Raw genomic sequence first — 16,344 nt, 5'->3', positions numbered from 1 at the left:
CACCACACAGGGTGCACACAGGCTACAAAATGATAAACATGCCCTGTGTAGGGACTTGCGCTATAAAGTAGCTTAATCAGAATATACAAATGCAACTACAAGGGTGGGTCACGTTGGGCTGAATGTCACTTCACTGAACATTTGTCGGCTGTAAAAGAAGTCTGGCACTCAGTTCAATGATATGCATGTTCTCAAACCACTCGCCTACCAGAGGCCACATCTGTGCCAAACTGCAGGTGCATTGGCCAGAAAACACTGAGAAATCTATTTAATTATTTAAGGGGAACAATCCAGAAAACACGCTTAGCTCCCAGCAGTCATAAATTGAAACGAACTAGCAGGAATAGACATCCTTTACACAGTCAGAAAGTTTAACAGATATATAGTTATTTGGCCTGCAACCTGCTCTAATGTGACTCTACAGGAATAGTGATATAATAACTTTATAGATAAAATGTATTTTTTGGGAACTGTTCGGATTACTTCATCTGCCCCCAGTATATGCCTTGGTCTCCACAATAAGTACAATATTGCAATATACATATGTAGAATCACATAAAAAAACTCAATAAAAAAGCTAATTGTAAATTTCACTGATTGAATATTAATCACAGAGTTGGCAAAAAGTGATTAAAGCAATATTGGGTTTACACTTACATAACAACATAATACATCTGATTAAGCAGTGACTCAGCAATGGATTTAATAACTTCCCCAGAATAACAATCCCCACAGCACTTTAAAAGCATCTTTCTGTGAACATCCAACGTTGTCTCTATTCACATTTATCCACAATAATTTGGTCTTTAAGGCCAAATACTGTGAATGTGTTTATTGCATTTTCTACCTCATGTATGCCCAGACAAACTGTCAAGACATTCATATAGCCTCATATCTGCAGCAACCATGGAGGGCAACTATGAACTTGTGAACTTGCGTGTTGTGCACTGCCAGTGAGAGGGCTAAAATGTTTTGGCATTAGTCATGTTTTCCTCCTGCAGGCTGTGGAGCTCACTTGCATAAGTGGTGGCATTTTAGATACACGCCTGCACTGTGGGTTCCTATATCTATAGCGTCACATAAGTCATGATATATATGTGTCTCATATACACTAATAAAGCACCATGGCTGAAATGTCTTATGTCACAGTGAGGTTTGTGTTAAGTCACAATAATCTAAAAAAGTTTTCTTTCATTGCTTTTTTGTTGTCGTTTATTCGTTTAAGTGGGTCTACGTTGAAATGACGGCAATGATCGCATATGTGAGCTGTCAGACAGCGGCTATTATAAAACCAAACCAGTAATTAGCTAAAAGCATATGCAAATGAAATCAAATCAACCTCCTCACCACCTAATGAAAATGTTTAATTCAATTTAAGACAAGGAGGCAGAGGTACAGATATTGAGTCTACACTGGCCTCTTGTGGAGATTGCAAATCATAAATGAACAATGTTGTTAATTGGTAACTGATTTCCTGCATCAGTTAGTACACACAACATAATTTCCATGATTAATCTGTCCCACATTTTTAGTGAACTTAATTAACTGCAGTAACTTTCTTATCACTAAATGAATCAGCATTCTTTAAAAATAAAATATAATGGTTAAATCTTTTGATTCCAGCAAGGTGCAGCATAAAGCATTTCAGAAATCAAATCTTGGGCTAATCTAAAGACAAAAACAAGTCCTTCTCAGTGGTTGAAACAAAATGAGACAGAATCAGTGGAAATTGTGGATGGTCATAAGTTCCTGGCGGGGAGAGAGAGAGGAGGGCCGAGCACGGCCTCAGTGACATCTCCAAACATGTCAGCACAGCACAGCCCTGCCCTCAGAACCAAACCACAAGATCAACAAGGGCAAAGCTGTTGTCTCATTGCCCCCAACAGCAACCTGTTGTCCTTAAACGAAGGAGAGCCCTTGAGCAGTTTGCAGGTATTCACAGCAAAGGAGCCACCACATCTTCTCGTCTGATGCTCTTTGGATTTAAACCTTCCCTTCACACCACCATGACCGTTTCAGTCTTCACCAGCCTCGGGGTAATCCGCTCTCTGAACGTCCTGCTGCTGACGTTGACTGGCTTGAGCTTGAGCAGCCCCATCAGGCCTCCTGAGAACCATCACAGGGCTTCAGCCGGTAGGGGTGATAACCCGCTACTTGATGCGCAGGACTTTCTGAGCCATTTTCTGTCCACAATGAACCTCACAGAGTTGAGGCCGCAGCCCAGGCCCCACGCTGTCCTCAAGGAGCCACCAGAGTACATGCTGGAGCTGTACAACCGATTCGCCCGCGACCACACTGCTGTGCCCTCAGCCAACATTGTGCGCAGTTTCAAGAACGAAGGTACAAGCTTGTTTTTGTTTAAAACTGCAAAAACCTTGGAAAATATATACATTACATAACATTGTAAACTTTGTATTGCACTTCTGCAATAACCTGTACTTGAAGGATTAACTATCAGGTCATTGGGATCATGTTTGACATTCTACTACCTTAATGATTTGAAATATTGTAATTGGGGAAGTCAAAATGCTGTAAATCTTGTATGAAACTGCAGGTGAACCAAGCCGTGACAATTTATGAGAGTGAGTCAAACTAACCAAACACATCTATTATAAAATGTGTATTTGAAGGAAGGGAACATTTAAATATTTAACATAGTTTAACTTGAGTTTTGAGCACAGATACATACAAAATGCATTGAGGCACACTTATTGATATATTTTGATTTCAGATTCCTCCCCATACAGTATAACAGCCAGGGGTGTGAGGATACATCCCCTGCTGTTCAACATCTCAATGCACCAACATGAGCATGTAACAATAGCTGAGCTTCGTCTTTTCACCCTGGTCCAGAAGGCCCAAAGACCATATGCTGGCTTCGACTGCAAGGTGACCATCTACAAGATACACGAAGCCGTTGTTTGGACGAAAGAGGTGGGGAAAGAAGGGAGAAGGAGGGATAAAGAGGAGGTGGTGGAGATGAAGGATTTGGAGGAACTGGTGACAAAGCATATCCATGCCAGAGATAACAGCTGGGTGTCATTTGACCTGACTCATGTGGTTGCACTCTGGCTGAAGTCAGGGTGTGCAACTCACAGACTGGAGGTTCATATTGCAAGTCTGGGGTCAGAGGAGGAAGGGGCTACGCAAGAGGTCAGAGAGGAGGGCGGGAGGCCGGTTGAGATTGATATCGACCGGAGCTTGATGGGGAAACACAACGCAGAGATGATTGTATTCTCGAACGATCACAAACTGGATAAACAAGAGCTCAACCAGATGATCGAACATGAGAATGACCTTCCTGAAAACATGGGCCGGAGCCAAGAAGCTTTCTGGGGCCACGTTAATCACAACCAGGACGAGCTGGACAAACAGTCTCTCCTGCAACTGCAGTCCAACCTTATCTATGACACGCCTCCCCGAATCCGCCGCAATGTCAAGAGCGAGCCGTGCAAGAGGACCCCGCTCTTTGTGGATTTTAAAGACATTGGCTGGGATACGTGGATCATCCAGCCCCTTGGCTACGAGGCATATGAGTGCAACGGTGTGTGCAACCCGCCTATGACCTCCGAGGTCTCGCCTACCAAACACGCCATAGTGCAGACGCTGCTGAGTGTTAAGAGTCCCGAGAGGGCATCGCGTGCCTGCTGCGTGCCCACTAAGTTGGAGCCGATCTCACTCCTTTATCACGATAACGGGGTGATCACTTTCAACCACAAGTATGAGGGGATGGTGGTGGCAGAGTGCGGCTGTAGATAGTCCTGAAAGTGATGCTGTTACACAGAGGCAGAGACAGTGCACTGATGGAGCTAAAGAAATACCATCATCATCTCAGAAACATCTATCTATCTATCTATCTATCTATCTATCTATCTATCTATCTATCTATCTATCTATCTATCTATCTATCTATCTATCTATCTTCTCATACAGTGGTGTGTAAAAACACGTGTAGACTTAGTTGTAAATTAGAGATGCACACGAATATGTGCTACATGATGTAAATTTGTATTTGTATAAAGGTAAATCAGTTATAGCGTTTCTAGGTCGCTTTGGTACATTTCTCGAATCATCATTTACAAAAAAGAAAGTGCATTTCTCAAAATAGGCCTGTAACTTGGTTAAAATCCCAAACGCTCAGCCATGCTGTCAACATAATGTCGTCTAGTGTAAACTATGGCGGAGGTTTTGATGGCAATGATTGAAAATGCATAAGGATGCACTTTTTCTGTACGGCATGTGTCAATTTCGACAGTGCACAGTGCAAGAGATTGGACAGGATTCACATTAGCGCTTTTACTGTTTGCAGTGTAATTTGTTGACAGACCATGTCATTGTGATACAGAAAAGAAAAAGACTGTTTTTCAGCACTGCACTGCACAAAGGGAAAGCAATACAAAATATAGGAATGTAAACATAGGAAACACTGTTTAGGATTGCACATGCAGCGCTGTCCAGTCTCTCTACACCCTCCGCCAGTCCGGCCACACGTTCTCATCCACATCACAACAGGTATCTTCCCATGCAATGAAAGAATCTTTTGAAGTGTCTTACCCTGCCTTTTGTAAGTAATTGTACCACTGCGTTGTGCTCTGTCTACACATATGTGCCAAGTTAAGATTCATGAGACGCACCTGTGAGCTAGTTTAGAGAACTGGTTGATCTTTGGTTAATCCAGTCTCTTTCCCTTCCTTAGTGAAAGTGAAGATTCATGTCAGAGCATTTAGTCAATTCAGGATATATTTACGAGAAATGCAACAGAAAACAGAAATTTGTAGAAAATATGCTTGAGAGATTATGACAGCTGGTTTAACCATTTTGCATGTAATGAAATAGCCAAATGATAATTGTACATAATCGTTTGCCTGAGTGTGCCAAAGCCTTTGCATTACGTTCAAAATGAGAAATTGCTTTTTCAGATGTGCACAAGTGACTAGATGAGGTGGAGGTTGAACACGTATTTTTGAAAATTCAAAATCTGATCTGAGACATGTGCCAAAGTGACAGAAATACTGCATTATTACATTATTGCTGAATACAAAGCTTTCAAACTAATACAAACTAAACCCTTTTAAACAGTCTGTCATGATTTATTATGATTATTTGCTGATTTTTGTATGTCAGAGTGTTTTATGATAAGCTCCACGATTCAATGTAAATGACAGTAACAGGTCATATTCTTGCAAATGTGGCATCAGTGCCATGTGACACAGCAACAGACAAAAGGAGAGGACAAAGAACAGAAAGTTGTGATGGTAAATTTCTGAACATCCTGGTAAAAATGTCACCTCCACCTGTGTGCTCGATGAAACGAGCTCCATGTCATTAGGGGCAGCTCAAAAGCTTAAATACTGCAGCACTGATATCAGTTACAAAAACAGCCTGCTGTAGAATTTGGAAAAGTATGTTTAAAATTGCTAAAAGTACAAAAGATGTACCCTCAGTGCAAAGTTTCAAAGTACAGAATCCGACAAAAGTGAAGTTTTTGCTTTGAGTTATTTCAGTGCAGGTGCAGGCTGACTTTACATCACAGACCTTACTCAAAACTTCTGGCAGAAATTACTCCTAATGCAGGAGTTAAGAAACTTCAGCTCATCCACACTGATGTGTTCCTTCAAAAATATTTTTTAAATAAATAAAAAATTCTACCTCTCATGGGAGGTCAACAGATTACAATGATTTGCACTATAGTATGCTATAGTATGTATTTGTCAGATATGAAAAGCCTCTTACATTCAACTGTAACCAAATAATATTCTTGCAAAAACGCTTTATAAGCAGATATGCATGCTGCAGATGTGTTAATGGTATAATTTGCTGTGTCCTGTGGCATGTTGAAGCCATTGAAATGATTTAAGGAATCTGACAATTTTCCTCTCATTTGCTTGCCAAACTTGCAGAATATATACTTTTGATGGCTTTTGACCAGGAGAGGATTTTCACGGTGTCTTGGAGCTCTGCAGGGCTCGTCTTGTTTGAAAAATGTACAATTTCTCTTACCTAGCATTTCTGTCAACTGCTGTGAAATCTTCCTTTACACCCCCGGCCATTCATACCCTGCTTCTGGCTCTCACACATACATTAATCGTATTATGGTTGTTAAAATAAAACATCTGAAAACAAATACATTCATTGAGCAATTTGTGATCTCTTGCACACTCCGTTTCATTGTCAGGTAATCACAGCACTCCCCACCTAACAACCTTAATCCCCATCCCTCTCGCGTCACATGCCTGGCGGGCCTCTCTCTGCCCGCTTCCATGCCATAGTGATAACGAGGTGTCAGAGCCTGGAGTCTTGTAGACCGTCACTCAGGATGAGACGCCACTCCAAGTGGCAGCATTTGTGAGAAGGTGGTGTCAGATTCCTGGTCTCCAACGCCAACATGCTCTATTGACACTCCTGCCATCAGGTTGCTTGGTGCCCTCTGAACCCTCCCACTTCCTTTTTCTGACACGGGCATGCTGACGCCCTTATCAAGGCCACGGCAACAGTACAAATGGAAAGAATACACGTCACATCATCACCTAGCTTCTGCTGTTAACAGTCGGAAGCAGATAACAATAATGGAATAACACTGTGGAACCTTCGAACTTAATAGGATCCTCACTCAGCACATAGATTTACATAGGCCAAGTGTGCAGGGCAGAGACATCGACTGGCAGTGAACAAATTGATTCCCCACTGTGGAGCATATTTAAAAGTGGAATAAAGAGGCTATAAATAATATATTATATCTATTACATATCTTAAAAACAGAGACAGAAATGCTGTCCTGCATATGACCAAATGCAGCTTTCTGATCTATGGAGCACACATCTGTTTTTTTATTCTCTTTTTTCCATTGTGAAAAGGTCAAAAACCATCCCCTGCTGTCCAAAGTATTTTAGACCACCCTCCTTTCAGCATTAAAGGACAAGCTTGAAGATTTTAGGAAAATTTGGTCCCCCTTCATTGCCTGACTGGATGTAGTCCAGAATGAGAACCCTCACTTCATCAGACAGATCTTAGAGGATCAGCCGCAAGTAGCTCCTGGGTAGATCCCCCTTGAATTCATGTAATTGATGTTCTTTTGATTATTTTTTGTTTTGTCAGCTTGAACACTCTTCATTAGATTCACTGTGTGTTCTTTTGGGTTCATCGTGTTCTGTGTTCTGCTGCACTGGCGTTATTTTAAGTAGAACAGATGCTCAATCCTGCACCAACTGTTTGAACATTAACAGAGCTTCAATAAATGTACAAAAAAGGAAAAATGCTACGTTACTTCTCCAGAATAATCAGGTACATTGCAGATATATATTTATTTCCTTGCTGTAAATACAATAAATGTGTTTGTTTTATGAAGCAAAGTAATAATAACAATAAATGAAGAAAATGTACGTCCAAACCTTAGATTATGCATGAACATTTCATACCTAAACATCCACTGTGAAACAGTGCTTAATAGCTGTGCACTTATGATATGTTAATGGTCTTTTATCAACACAAATCTGAATCAGCATTGTTTGTAATTATGATATTTATGACATTTTACTATTTGGATTATTTGTTCAAATGCAGGGCAATCTATGACGGTTCAAGATGAAAATAATCTCAATCTCTATTTTCACAGTTGAAGAAAAGGTGCATTAATTTGCATTTCAAAAGATGCTTTTTCATAATGTGTCATTTCCTTTACCTAACCATTACATGTTCATAGGAGGCGTGCTTTTAAATTTGTGCGGGGAACCGTTTTTATTGCTGTAATGTCACACTATACCATAACCACAAGGGGGAGACTTTATATTACAATAAAAATCATCACACCACAAAAGAAAAAAATGAAAAAGTGTTCCAACCAATTTATTGCTATGGTTACAACCCCTTGGTGACGAGCAGAGACTCATTTGGACATGGATGGAAAAGATGGTTAAACGGTTTAATCACTTTATAAGTGATTTATGATCATGCATAATGCCTATCAGTAAGAGCTAGGTTTCAGCTGCAGAAACCAACCAACAATGAAATAAAACTAGATTTTGATCAGGTTCACAAAACAATGTCTCAAGGTAAGGTCATGGTATGCCCAACATTAAGGCTCCTATCACTTCAGATGATAATGTGCTTTAGCGGTGTATATCCTTTAAATCAACTGATACACAATCAGCCTGGGCTGTTTTGGGCCACCTAGGGTCTGGGGCCACTAAGCAGTTGCCTACTTTGCCCAGCTGTTTAATTAATACAGCTAGGATTGGTCATTGTGTATTGGAATTTAGACATTTTGATTGTTTGAGTTACTTGATTGTGGACTAAAGTGACTGAATCAAACCACGGCTCAATTTAACTGGAGTAGAGAAACAGGGCATACAGTTGAGAAGACTCCACAACATCTGGTGCAGTGCCTCCCTAAAATAGCACACAGTGAGACAAATACTCAAAATAAATGAATTGGTTCATTATAGAAAATGGCTATCATTCACTCAAAAATGCCATGTTGGTGGGTTATATATTAGCATGGGCTTGCAAACAGTTGTTTTTATTTTAATTTGTGTTTACTTACAACAAATACGATAGCAAACAGCAGCGCCACGCCTGTCACATTTTACGCGTGCACGAGTGGGAGCGTGGTGGGTGGAGAGGATTTTTTTTGTTTATTTTCGTGGCCAGCTAACCAGTAAACGTGTTGTTAGCTTATACCATTTATTTTAACAAGGTGAACAGATAAACGAGTACCCGTTCAGCTAATGTGATACTATAACATTTCGTCAGGTTGCGGATTTTTGCAAGGAGAAGGTTAGCGGGCTAGCGTGCAGCTGATGAAGGTCTGTTAGCATTAGCTATTAGCGTAAGCACTAGCGAAGGAGCCAAAATATCAATAACTCCAGGTAGCGTATTCAAATTTAGGTACTCAAAGTCATTCACTTATCATCATCTACGACTCGGACTAACGCTACTGCGCAGAGGAATCACTGCAGCACGAAAAATCAGTGCGAATTTGATTCAGGTAAAGATATGAGACGAATGCGTTGTAAACTAGCATTGCATAGTACCGCTAACACTGTTTACGATAGCTGTAGTAGTAGCTAACGCTGAAGGAACCAGTCAACATTAGCCGGGCAATGTTAGCTAACCCAATGTTCTTGAACAGTAATACTTTGACGAAACATTTTAATACATATTCATTTCAGTAGTCGCAAGTAATAACTGAGCATTATATCCTTTGACGTGGTGGGGCTTCATACAACTTAATTAACCCAAAGAAGGAAGGATAACGTTACCTGTGTTAATTAGCTCGCGTAACGTTAACGTTACCCATCAGGGCTAACGTTAGCTACGTTTGCTGTGAAAATACTCGTGTAAACCTAACGTTAACCTAATGTTGTCTTTACTCCAATCCAAGCACACTCAACCCACGACAGGCCACGGTGCAATGCTAATGTTTTGGTCTGCATTTCAGCATAGCAATAAGCTAATGGCCATATTTGCAGATGGTCGTCAATTTGTTATGTACGCCTAAAGCCAAAGTTACCTTTGTTATAAACACATGTCACATTGAGCTGTTTATGGTCACAGAGTACTAAATTGAAGGTACTCAGACAACCTAAAATATCTGTCTCTATAGGTTTTGAAAATTGTTCGAAAACGTTTTCCCACCAACTGTGACTAGTGGCTGAAATGTTATTTTACTGTCATCTTCAGAAAGATACAGTAGATTGACTACAAAGAGGGCTGAACGTGACAATGCCGTTGTCTTCCAACACCTGACCGTAAGTCAGGGCCATACAGAGATTGTACATTGGATGCTCCTTTAAGTCATGCAATGGGAAATATTGGTTTGCATACCCACCTGAACTCTCAGTAATAAGACACTTCTCCTTTTGTTTTAGGTTGCTGAGATTGGGCAGCGTTGGATCAACAGTAATTTCACCTTGATAATCTACTGGTAAAGGCATAGAGTATACAACTGGAAAGCCTCCCCAAGGTTGAAACCTAAGGAGCAAGATGTCTATCACGAACACTCCCACAAGTAATGATGCCTGCCTGAGCATTGTCCATAGCCTGATGTGCCATCGACAAGGAGGAGAGAGCGAAAGCTTTGCTAAGCGAGCTATTGAGAGTCTTGTCAAGAAGCTGAAGGAAAAGAAGGATGAGCTGGATTCCCTTATCACAGCCATCACTACAAATGGAGCTCATCCTAGCAAGTGTGTAACCATACAGCGAACTTTGGATGGACGCCTACAGGTATCGTGGCAGATAAACAATACCAAGACGGTTTACTGTTAAACTCCGTGTTAATGAAAGAGAAAATGATGAGAGATGCCACAGAAACACTACCCATCTCATTAAATCTTCCCCTCTGTGCTTTAGGTTGCAGGGCGTAAAGGTTTCCCCCATGTTGTCTATGCCCGACTGTGGCGATGGCCTGATTTACACAAGAATGAATTAAAACACGTCAAATATTGCCAGTATGCCTTTGACCTGAAATGTGACAATGTGTGTGTCAACCCATACCACTACGAGAGGGTTGTCTCTCCAGGCATTGGTAAGTAAGGATCACATGTTTGTGGTAGCTAGATCTCACTGTTTTCTGTTATTGGTAAATATAGAACGATACCACAAGCACACTGATGGATTGAGAAGGTTGATAGAAGGTAGTGTATTTTTGACATGATTTACGTAGCTCCTTCAAATAAAGGGGTTGTATTCGACATTCGAAATGATTGCCTGCACTTGATAATGAAGATCTATGCGGCAGTGATCTGGTTTATGAAAGTAAAGCCCATGTTTCAATTGAATATTGATTTATGTAAACCTATTGAGTGATATGGTATCTGTTCTTTTTTTATGTTTTTGTAGACCTATCAGGACTGACCCTTTCAAGTTCAGGTAAGGAGGTGCCAAACGTTTCATGTTTGCGCGTTGTAGATCTTGCAGGTGTCCATCAGGCTTACCCGTGTTTGTTTCTTCATGTAGGTCCACTTTTGGTAAAGGATGAGTATGACTATGACAACCAGCAATCTCACTCAAGCTCCGAAAGCCACCTGCAGACTATCCAGCATCCCCCGTCAAGGCCTGGTCCACAGGAGACCTTCAGCAGCCCCGCTCTACTCCCCCCATCTGAGGGCAGCACTTCAGCTTCGACCTCTGCTTTCTCTACCATCAGCGCAGGACCCTCAAGTGAGGCACTACATTGGGACTACATGTATATGCAAAACATATTGGAAGATGCACTCTGCTCTTTTTTGCAGAAATAAATGAATGCCATTAAGTAAAAAAAAATAAATAAATAAAATGATTCATTTTTTGTCATTGTAGAAGTAGTTTGAGCTAAGTTACTTTTAGAGCAGTAAACGTCTGTTTTTGGATTTTGGCTTTAACATCTGGTCAGATGCATGTCAAATTGGTACAAATTTGTCAGCGCAACTATTTTCAATTTTTATTTCCAGATCCTAACCCCAATTGGAGCAGAAACAGCAGCTTCACTCCTGCCGTGCCTCAACATCAGAATGGGCATCTACAGCACCATCCACCCATGCCTCATACAGGACATTACTGTGAGTGGAAGGAAAACTCAAATTGTCCATATCCTGTCAGACAGCTTACAGACATGAACATCTGTTTAATTCACAAGTATATTTTCTCTTTCAAGTGGCTGAAGATAATGTGCTTTTAGAATTAATTAGTGTTTTAGCTAAACATTGACTGCTGTGGCTGGAGGACATTATTAACCTCTAAGAAGGCATGGAGCTGTTAGTTAACCACTGATTCTAGGACAGACCATTTCAGATATTGGCTGATTTATTAAAGACATCAGTGTTACCTATTTTATTTGATCGAACATTCTAAACTGATTTCCATATCGAGGGCATTTTCCTGATGTAAAAGTTCATTTGAAAAATGTGTAAAAGTGATAACAGTGGCAACAAGACAGATGGTGTAGATCGAAATTGTTTTCCTGAGAAGACTTTGTCATGTTTGGATATATTAATGCATTATACATTTCAAAATATTTCATGAGCTTAAAACATTTTTTCACTGTGGTTGAAGTGAAGACTAGACATAGGTGTTAAAGGTCAGCCTCCACCACTGACATTTTATGAAATTGAGTTATTTTCAGAGCCAGTTACTGCATGGTCTGTGCTCATTTCTGAATAATATGTTACGTTTAAAGACCTGATATGGTTTCCAGATTGCTAGTTCAAAATTAATGTTGACATGCTTTTGCAGGGCCTGTTACAAATGAAATTGCGTTCCAGCCACCAATATCCAATCACCCTGGTGAGTGTCAAGCTGCAGATGGAAGACAATCCACATATTTACCTAAGTCAGTGCAACCCCTTTGACCTTAGGCTGCTTGTTGGTTTGTTCCAGCTCCAGAATATTGGTGCTCCATTGCATACTTTGAGATGGATGTCCAGGTTGGGGAGACGTTTAAGGTGCCATCCACGTGTCCCATAGTGACTGTGGATGGCTACGTGGATCCATCAGGAGGGGATCGCTTCTGCTTGGGGCAGCTGAGCAATGTCCACAGGACAGAGAACATAGAGAGAGCCAGGTACTGCGCCACACCCATTAAGATATATCATCATGTAGTTCATTCAAGCAATGCATGTTTAATATATATGCCCTTAGGTATGATAAGTGATTGACAGAATGCAAGTGTCTATAATGTCTCACTTCTCTGACTGTGTTTAACATTTTTTCCCCTTCCTCTCCGTCCTTAGGCTCCACATTGGCAAAGGTGTGCAGCTGGAGTGCAAAGGTGAAGGAGATGTCTGGGTGCGCTGTTTGAGTGATCATGCAGTGTTTGTGCAGAGCTATTACCTGGATCGAGAGGCTGGACGTGCACCTGGAGATGCAGTTCACAAGATCTACCCCAGTGCTTACATCAAGGTGAGTGTGCAGTACAATGGTCATACAATGAAGAGCAGAAAAGGGAAAATTTGACCATATATACTGTGCAATTTAATTTATGGACTTATTTATGGTCCTAATCAAATTAGCATCGGACCTGACAATATTAGTTAACAGTCAAATGCTTGAGTGTTCAAATGAGTATTCATTCGGTATTTTGTCATCAGATTTTATTGTTTGTCTTGTCCCCTGCCAGGTGTTTGACTTGCGTCAGTGCCACAGGCAGATGCAGCAGCAGGCAGCGACAGCTCAGGCAGCAGCTGCAGCCCAGGCGGCAGCAGTGGCCGGGAACATTCCTGGGCCTGGCTCTGTGGGAGGCATCGCCCCCGCCATCAGTGAGTGTTCTTACCTTTCAACAAGTGTGTTATTATGAATGGACCCAGACACAGTTGCAAAAAGTATAAATTGATCATAACACGATAATTCTCATTGATGTTAGAAAGGAAATGTTTCTTGCTGTTAGGAGAGTGTCTTTGTTTGATAATGGAGATTGGATAACTGACCTAATAAAACAAACAAAATAAATATTGCAATAAATTTAGAACATCCAAGTATTAAGCAAACATGAAGTCACGTAAGAACACTTATGGGCCATGGTTTTGAGTTTCAGAACATTATAGGGGGAAGGTTTAATGTTAAAAAGACAAAAACCCACAGCATTGAAAACTCTTGGAAGATTTCTGTCAGTTTTCATAATGTGTTGATATTAAAATGTATTTATTCACACTTCACACTTAGTGCTGTGCTAGTATGAAAATACAGCTGAAGTGGAAGAATTGTGACTGTATCAAGTGCTGCTCCTCTTCACATTTTCTCATTTAATCAGAATTGGAGTTAAGTTATTGCTTTAAAACAAACTTGGCTTGAATAACCACATTAACAGTGAATACATACCAAGCAATTTGCTTTGCTTTAGGTGTCCTTGCACTCAGACTTTGACGACAGCTTCGACAACTCCTTTACAAAATGGGTTTTTAAGTTAGTGAATATGATGATAAGATAATGAAAAAGATGATAAAAATATATTTCCACATAGCTAACATCATTACAGGCCAACATTTTACAACATTACTCTGTGGGCTTTAGCTCAGATGCAGTAACCCGTGTGGCCTCGTCAGAGTGGGAGATATGTGCGTGGCTGTAGTACTTTTCCTGCCTCAGCTGTGTGCCTGCCTGTTCCAACTTTTACTGCAGAGTAACTTCGCTAGCATACAGTGTCTCTGGCCTATACTGCCACATCGATCTAAAAGTTGCTGCCTGTAATTCCCCTGCAGGTTTGTCTGCCGCTGCAGGCATTGGGGTTGATGACCTGCGCAGGCTGTGCATCCTGCGGATGAGCTTCGTGAAGGGCTGGGGGCCCGACTACCCACGGCAGAGCATCAAAGAGACACCCTGCTGGATCGAGATCCATTTACACAGAGCTCTGCAGCTACTGGATGAAGTTCTGCACACCATGCCAATAGCTGACCCGCAACCCCTTGACTGATTTAAAAGACACGAACTGCACAAAAAAGACAAACAAAACAACAAAAAACAGACTGTACTTTTAACAGACCACTTCACCTTTAGGCCTGGAGTGCCGAAGGAGGACTGCAGCGACAGGGATTCTGAGTAGGTTGTAGGAACAAGGACATAAAGGCCGGCAATATACTCCAACATGTTGCTCTCAAATCCAGCGCTGTGAGCAGTTGGCAGTGTACTGAGTGAACCTTTTAGTCTGTAAATTCAGTGACTTCCAAACAACAGCTGGAGGAACATGTGAGTCACTCTGGGAGGAGTCGTAGTTCTTAACATGCTGCCAAGAGGATGCACATGAAAAGGAGGACAGCATTCTGACATTGTTCACAGTGCATAACAGCATAAAGTGAACAAGGCTTTGTGTCTCTCAAGTCATCCAAAAATACTCACACACTTAAAGAACGTGTCCACACAGGCAATAAAAGATACAAAACACCTATCAAATATTTAATTACCCTTAGTGTTATACAGAACAAATGCATCTTCATTGTTAGCATTCCTTTATTGGACTATTAAGTAAGAGGGCACACTATTTGACTTAAAACCAATTAAGATGAGCCTAATGTGGCACCTTGTCTTGGATTTTATGTACCCTGTCTGACCACACTAAATGTTGGATTATACCGCCAGTCCAGTCCTCCTTCAGCAGCTCTCTGGTTCTTATATGCCCCCCCCTCCACAGGTCACAACATTTATGTAAATGTTTTTGGTTACTCATGTTTTTGTAAGATGTAGTCTTAAATATTTTTCAATGCTGGCAGTCCTTCTTTGACTTTATTTACTTATATTCCCCGTTTGAATAGTTGTTTTTAAATGACGTGAAGAGCATTTGAAGAGCCCATTTTAGCTGATCTCAGCTTCTCTTTCAACACTATAAAATGGTCCCATTATTCTACCACCAGTCAAGGCTGATGTTTTCTATTGAAGTTTTTCCATCCTAAAATTTAATTGAAACGATAAAAGATTTTCAAAAGAAAAGGTTTATTATAATACATCTCCCAAATCTGATTTGTAATTGTCATTCTTCTGATTACATGCCCACAGTGTCCATTAGCACTTTATTTAATTTGCCTAAGTATCTTGTCTTGTTTCATAGTATGTGTGGTTACTTGTTGTACCATATGATCTCTTAGCGTAGTTGAAACATTTTTCTTGCTGATGACCTTGGTGAGACCCATGAAAAATGTGCTTCGTGTTTTCCCAAAATTGGTGTTTTAAGTATCAAACACAGCAGGTTTGAAAGGTGTTTTGTCATTCTGCTCTGGCAAAAAGACGACGGTTTGGAACATATTGAGTTGTAGGTCGTGAAATTTGACATCTTGTCTGCGTGGGATGAATGATCTGTTAAACAACCACCTATCAAACCTACAGGCTGTGAATCTTTGATTATCCAGATACAGTTTGGGTGGAGCATCACTTTAAAATGGCTCAACCACCCATTTTAATTTGAGTATTATGTGGATGACACTTCATGAAACATATTCCAGACAACAGCTGAGTAAAGGAAGCAAGTGATGAACTGTGAGAGGAAGTTTAAGCCATATTGATGCCAAATATACCCTATGGAGAGTGAAACGGTTAGCAGGCTGCAGTCATCTCAGTGTTACATCGCTTGTAAAAGGTTTTAATTATCAGCGGAATGATTTTAGTTTTTGCTCAGCACTATTGATCAAACAGTATTTTGGTATTTGGAGCTCTCTTTACCTACAGCTGTTGCAGTATTTTATACTCTTTTGCTACCTTTACAGTAATGAACCACTCTGGTCATAATTGAAAATGATTTAAAAAAAGAAGAATGCTGTACAATTTAGAGGAAATGCAAGTTCATCTTGATCTTTACAGTTGTGTCATACATTCTGAATACATACGGAGTTTGAATGATGTTGGTGTTTATATATGGTATATGGTTAAATAAAATTTAACGGGCTAACA

General features: G+C 40.6%; 2 protein-coding genes across 3 annotated transcripts; both read left to right on the top strand.

Annotated features, from left to right (window-relative positions):
- Nucleotides 1-2,006: 2,006 nt before the first annotated feature.
- On the top strand, nt 2,007-3,759 carry LOC121623517 (bone morphogenetic protein 10-like). The gene is made up of 2 exons (XM_041960806.1): nt 2,007-2,340; nt 2,732-3,759. The coding sequence occupies exons 1-2, from the start codon at nt 2,007-2,009 to the stop codon at nt 3,757-3,759; spliced, it is 1,362 nt and encodes a 453-aa protein (XP_041816740.1).
- Nucleotides 3,760-8,653: 4,894 nt separating this feature from the next.
- smad4a (SMAD family member 4a) lies at nt 8,654-16,343 on the top strand. Of its 2 annotated transcripts, XM_041960357.1 has the most exons (12): nt 8,654-8,983; nt 9,679-9,746; nt 9,867-10,221; nt 10,348-10,522; nt 10,837-10,866; nt 10,954-11,157; nt 11,427-11,534; nt 12,208-12,258; nt 12,352-12,535; nt 12,705-12,873; nt 13,091-13,229; nt 14,169-16,343. In XM_041960357.1, the coding sequence occupies exons 3-12, from the start codon at nt 9,982-9,984 to the stop codon at nt 14,378-14,380; spliced, it is 1,512 nt and encodes a 503-aa protein (XP_041816291.1). In that variant the 5' UTR covers nt 8,654-8,983; nt 9,679-9,746; nt 9,867-9,981; the 3' UTR covers nt 14,381-16,343. The 2 variants fall into 2 exon arrangements, with proteins under 2 accessions (XP_041816291.1, XP_041816290.1); XM_041960356.1 differs by lacking the exon at nt 9,679-9,746.
- The last annotated feature ends 1 nt before the right edge of the window (nt 16,344 follows it).

This window comes from Chelmon rostratus, chromosome 19 (assembly GCF_017976325.1).
Source record: "Chelmon rostratus isolate fCheRos1 chromosome 19, fCheRos1.pri, whole genome shotgun sequence".
NCBI lineage: Eukaryota > Metazoa > Chordata > Actinopteri > Chaetodontiformes > Chaetodontidae > Chelmon > Chelmon rostratus.
This window is presented reverse-complemented; position numbering and strand designations above follow the sequence as displayed.

Excerpts from the sequence above, each read along its gene's own strand:
- LOC121623517 (XM_041960806.1), top strand. The coding sequence starts at position 2,007 with ATGACCGTTTCAGTCTTCACCAGCCTCGGGGTAATCCGCTCTCTGAAC. Across the intron at positions 2,341-2,731 it reads GCGCAGTTTCAAGAACGAAG|ATTCCTCCCCATACAGTATA; the intron begins GTACAAGCTTGT and ends TTTTGATTTCAG.
- smad4a (XM_041960356.1), top strand. The coding sequence starts at position 9,982 with ATGTCTATCACGAACACTCCCACAAGTAATGATGCCTGCCTGAGCATT. Across the intron at positions 11,158-11,426 it reads CATCAGCGCAGGACCCTCAA|ATCCTAACCCCAATTGGAGC; the intron begins GTGAGGCACTAC and ends TTTTATTTCCAG. Across the intron at positions 12,536-12,704 it reads GAGAACATAGAGAGAGCCAG|GCTCCACATTGGCAAAGGTG; the intron begins GTACTGCGCCAC and ends CTCCGTCCTTAG.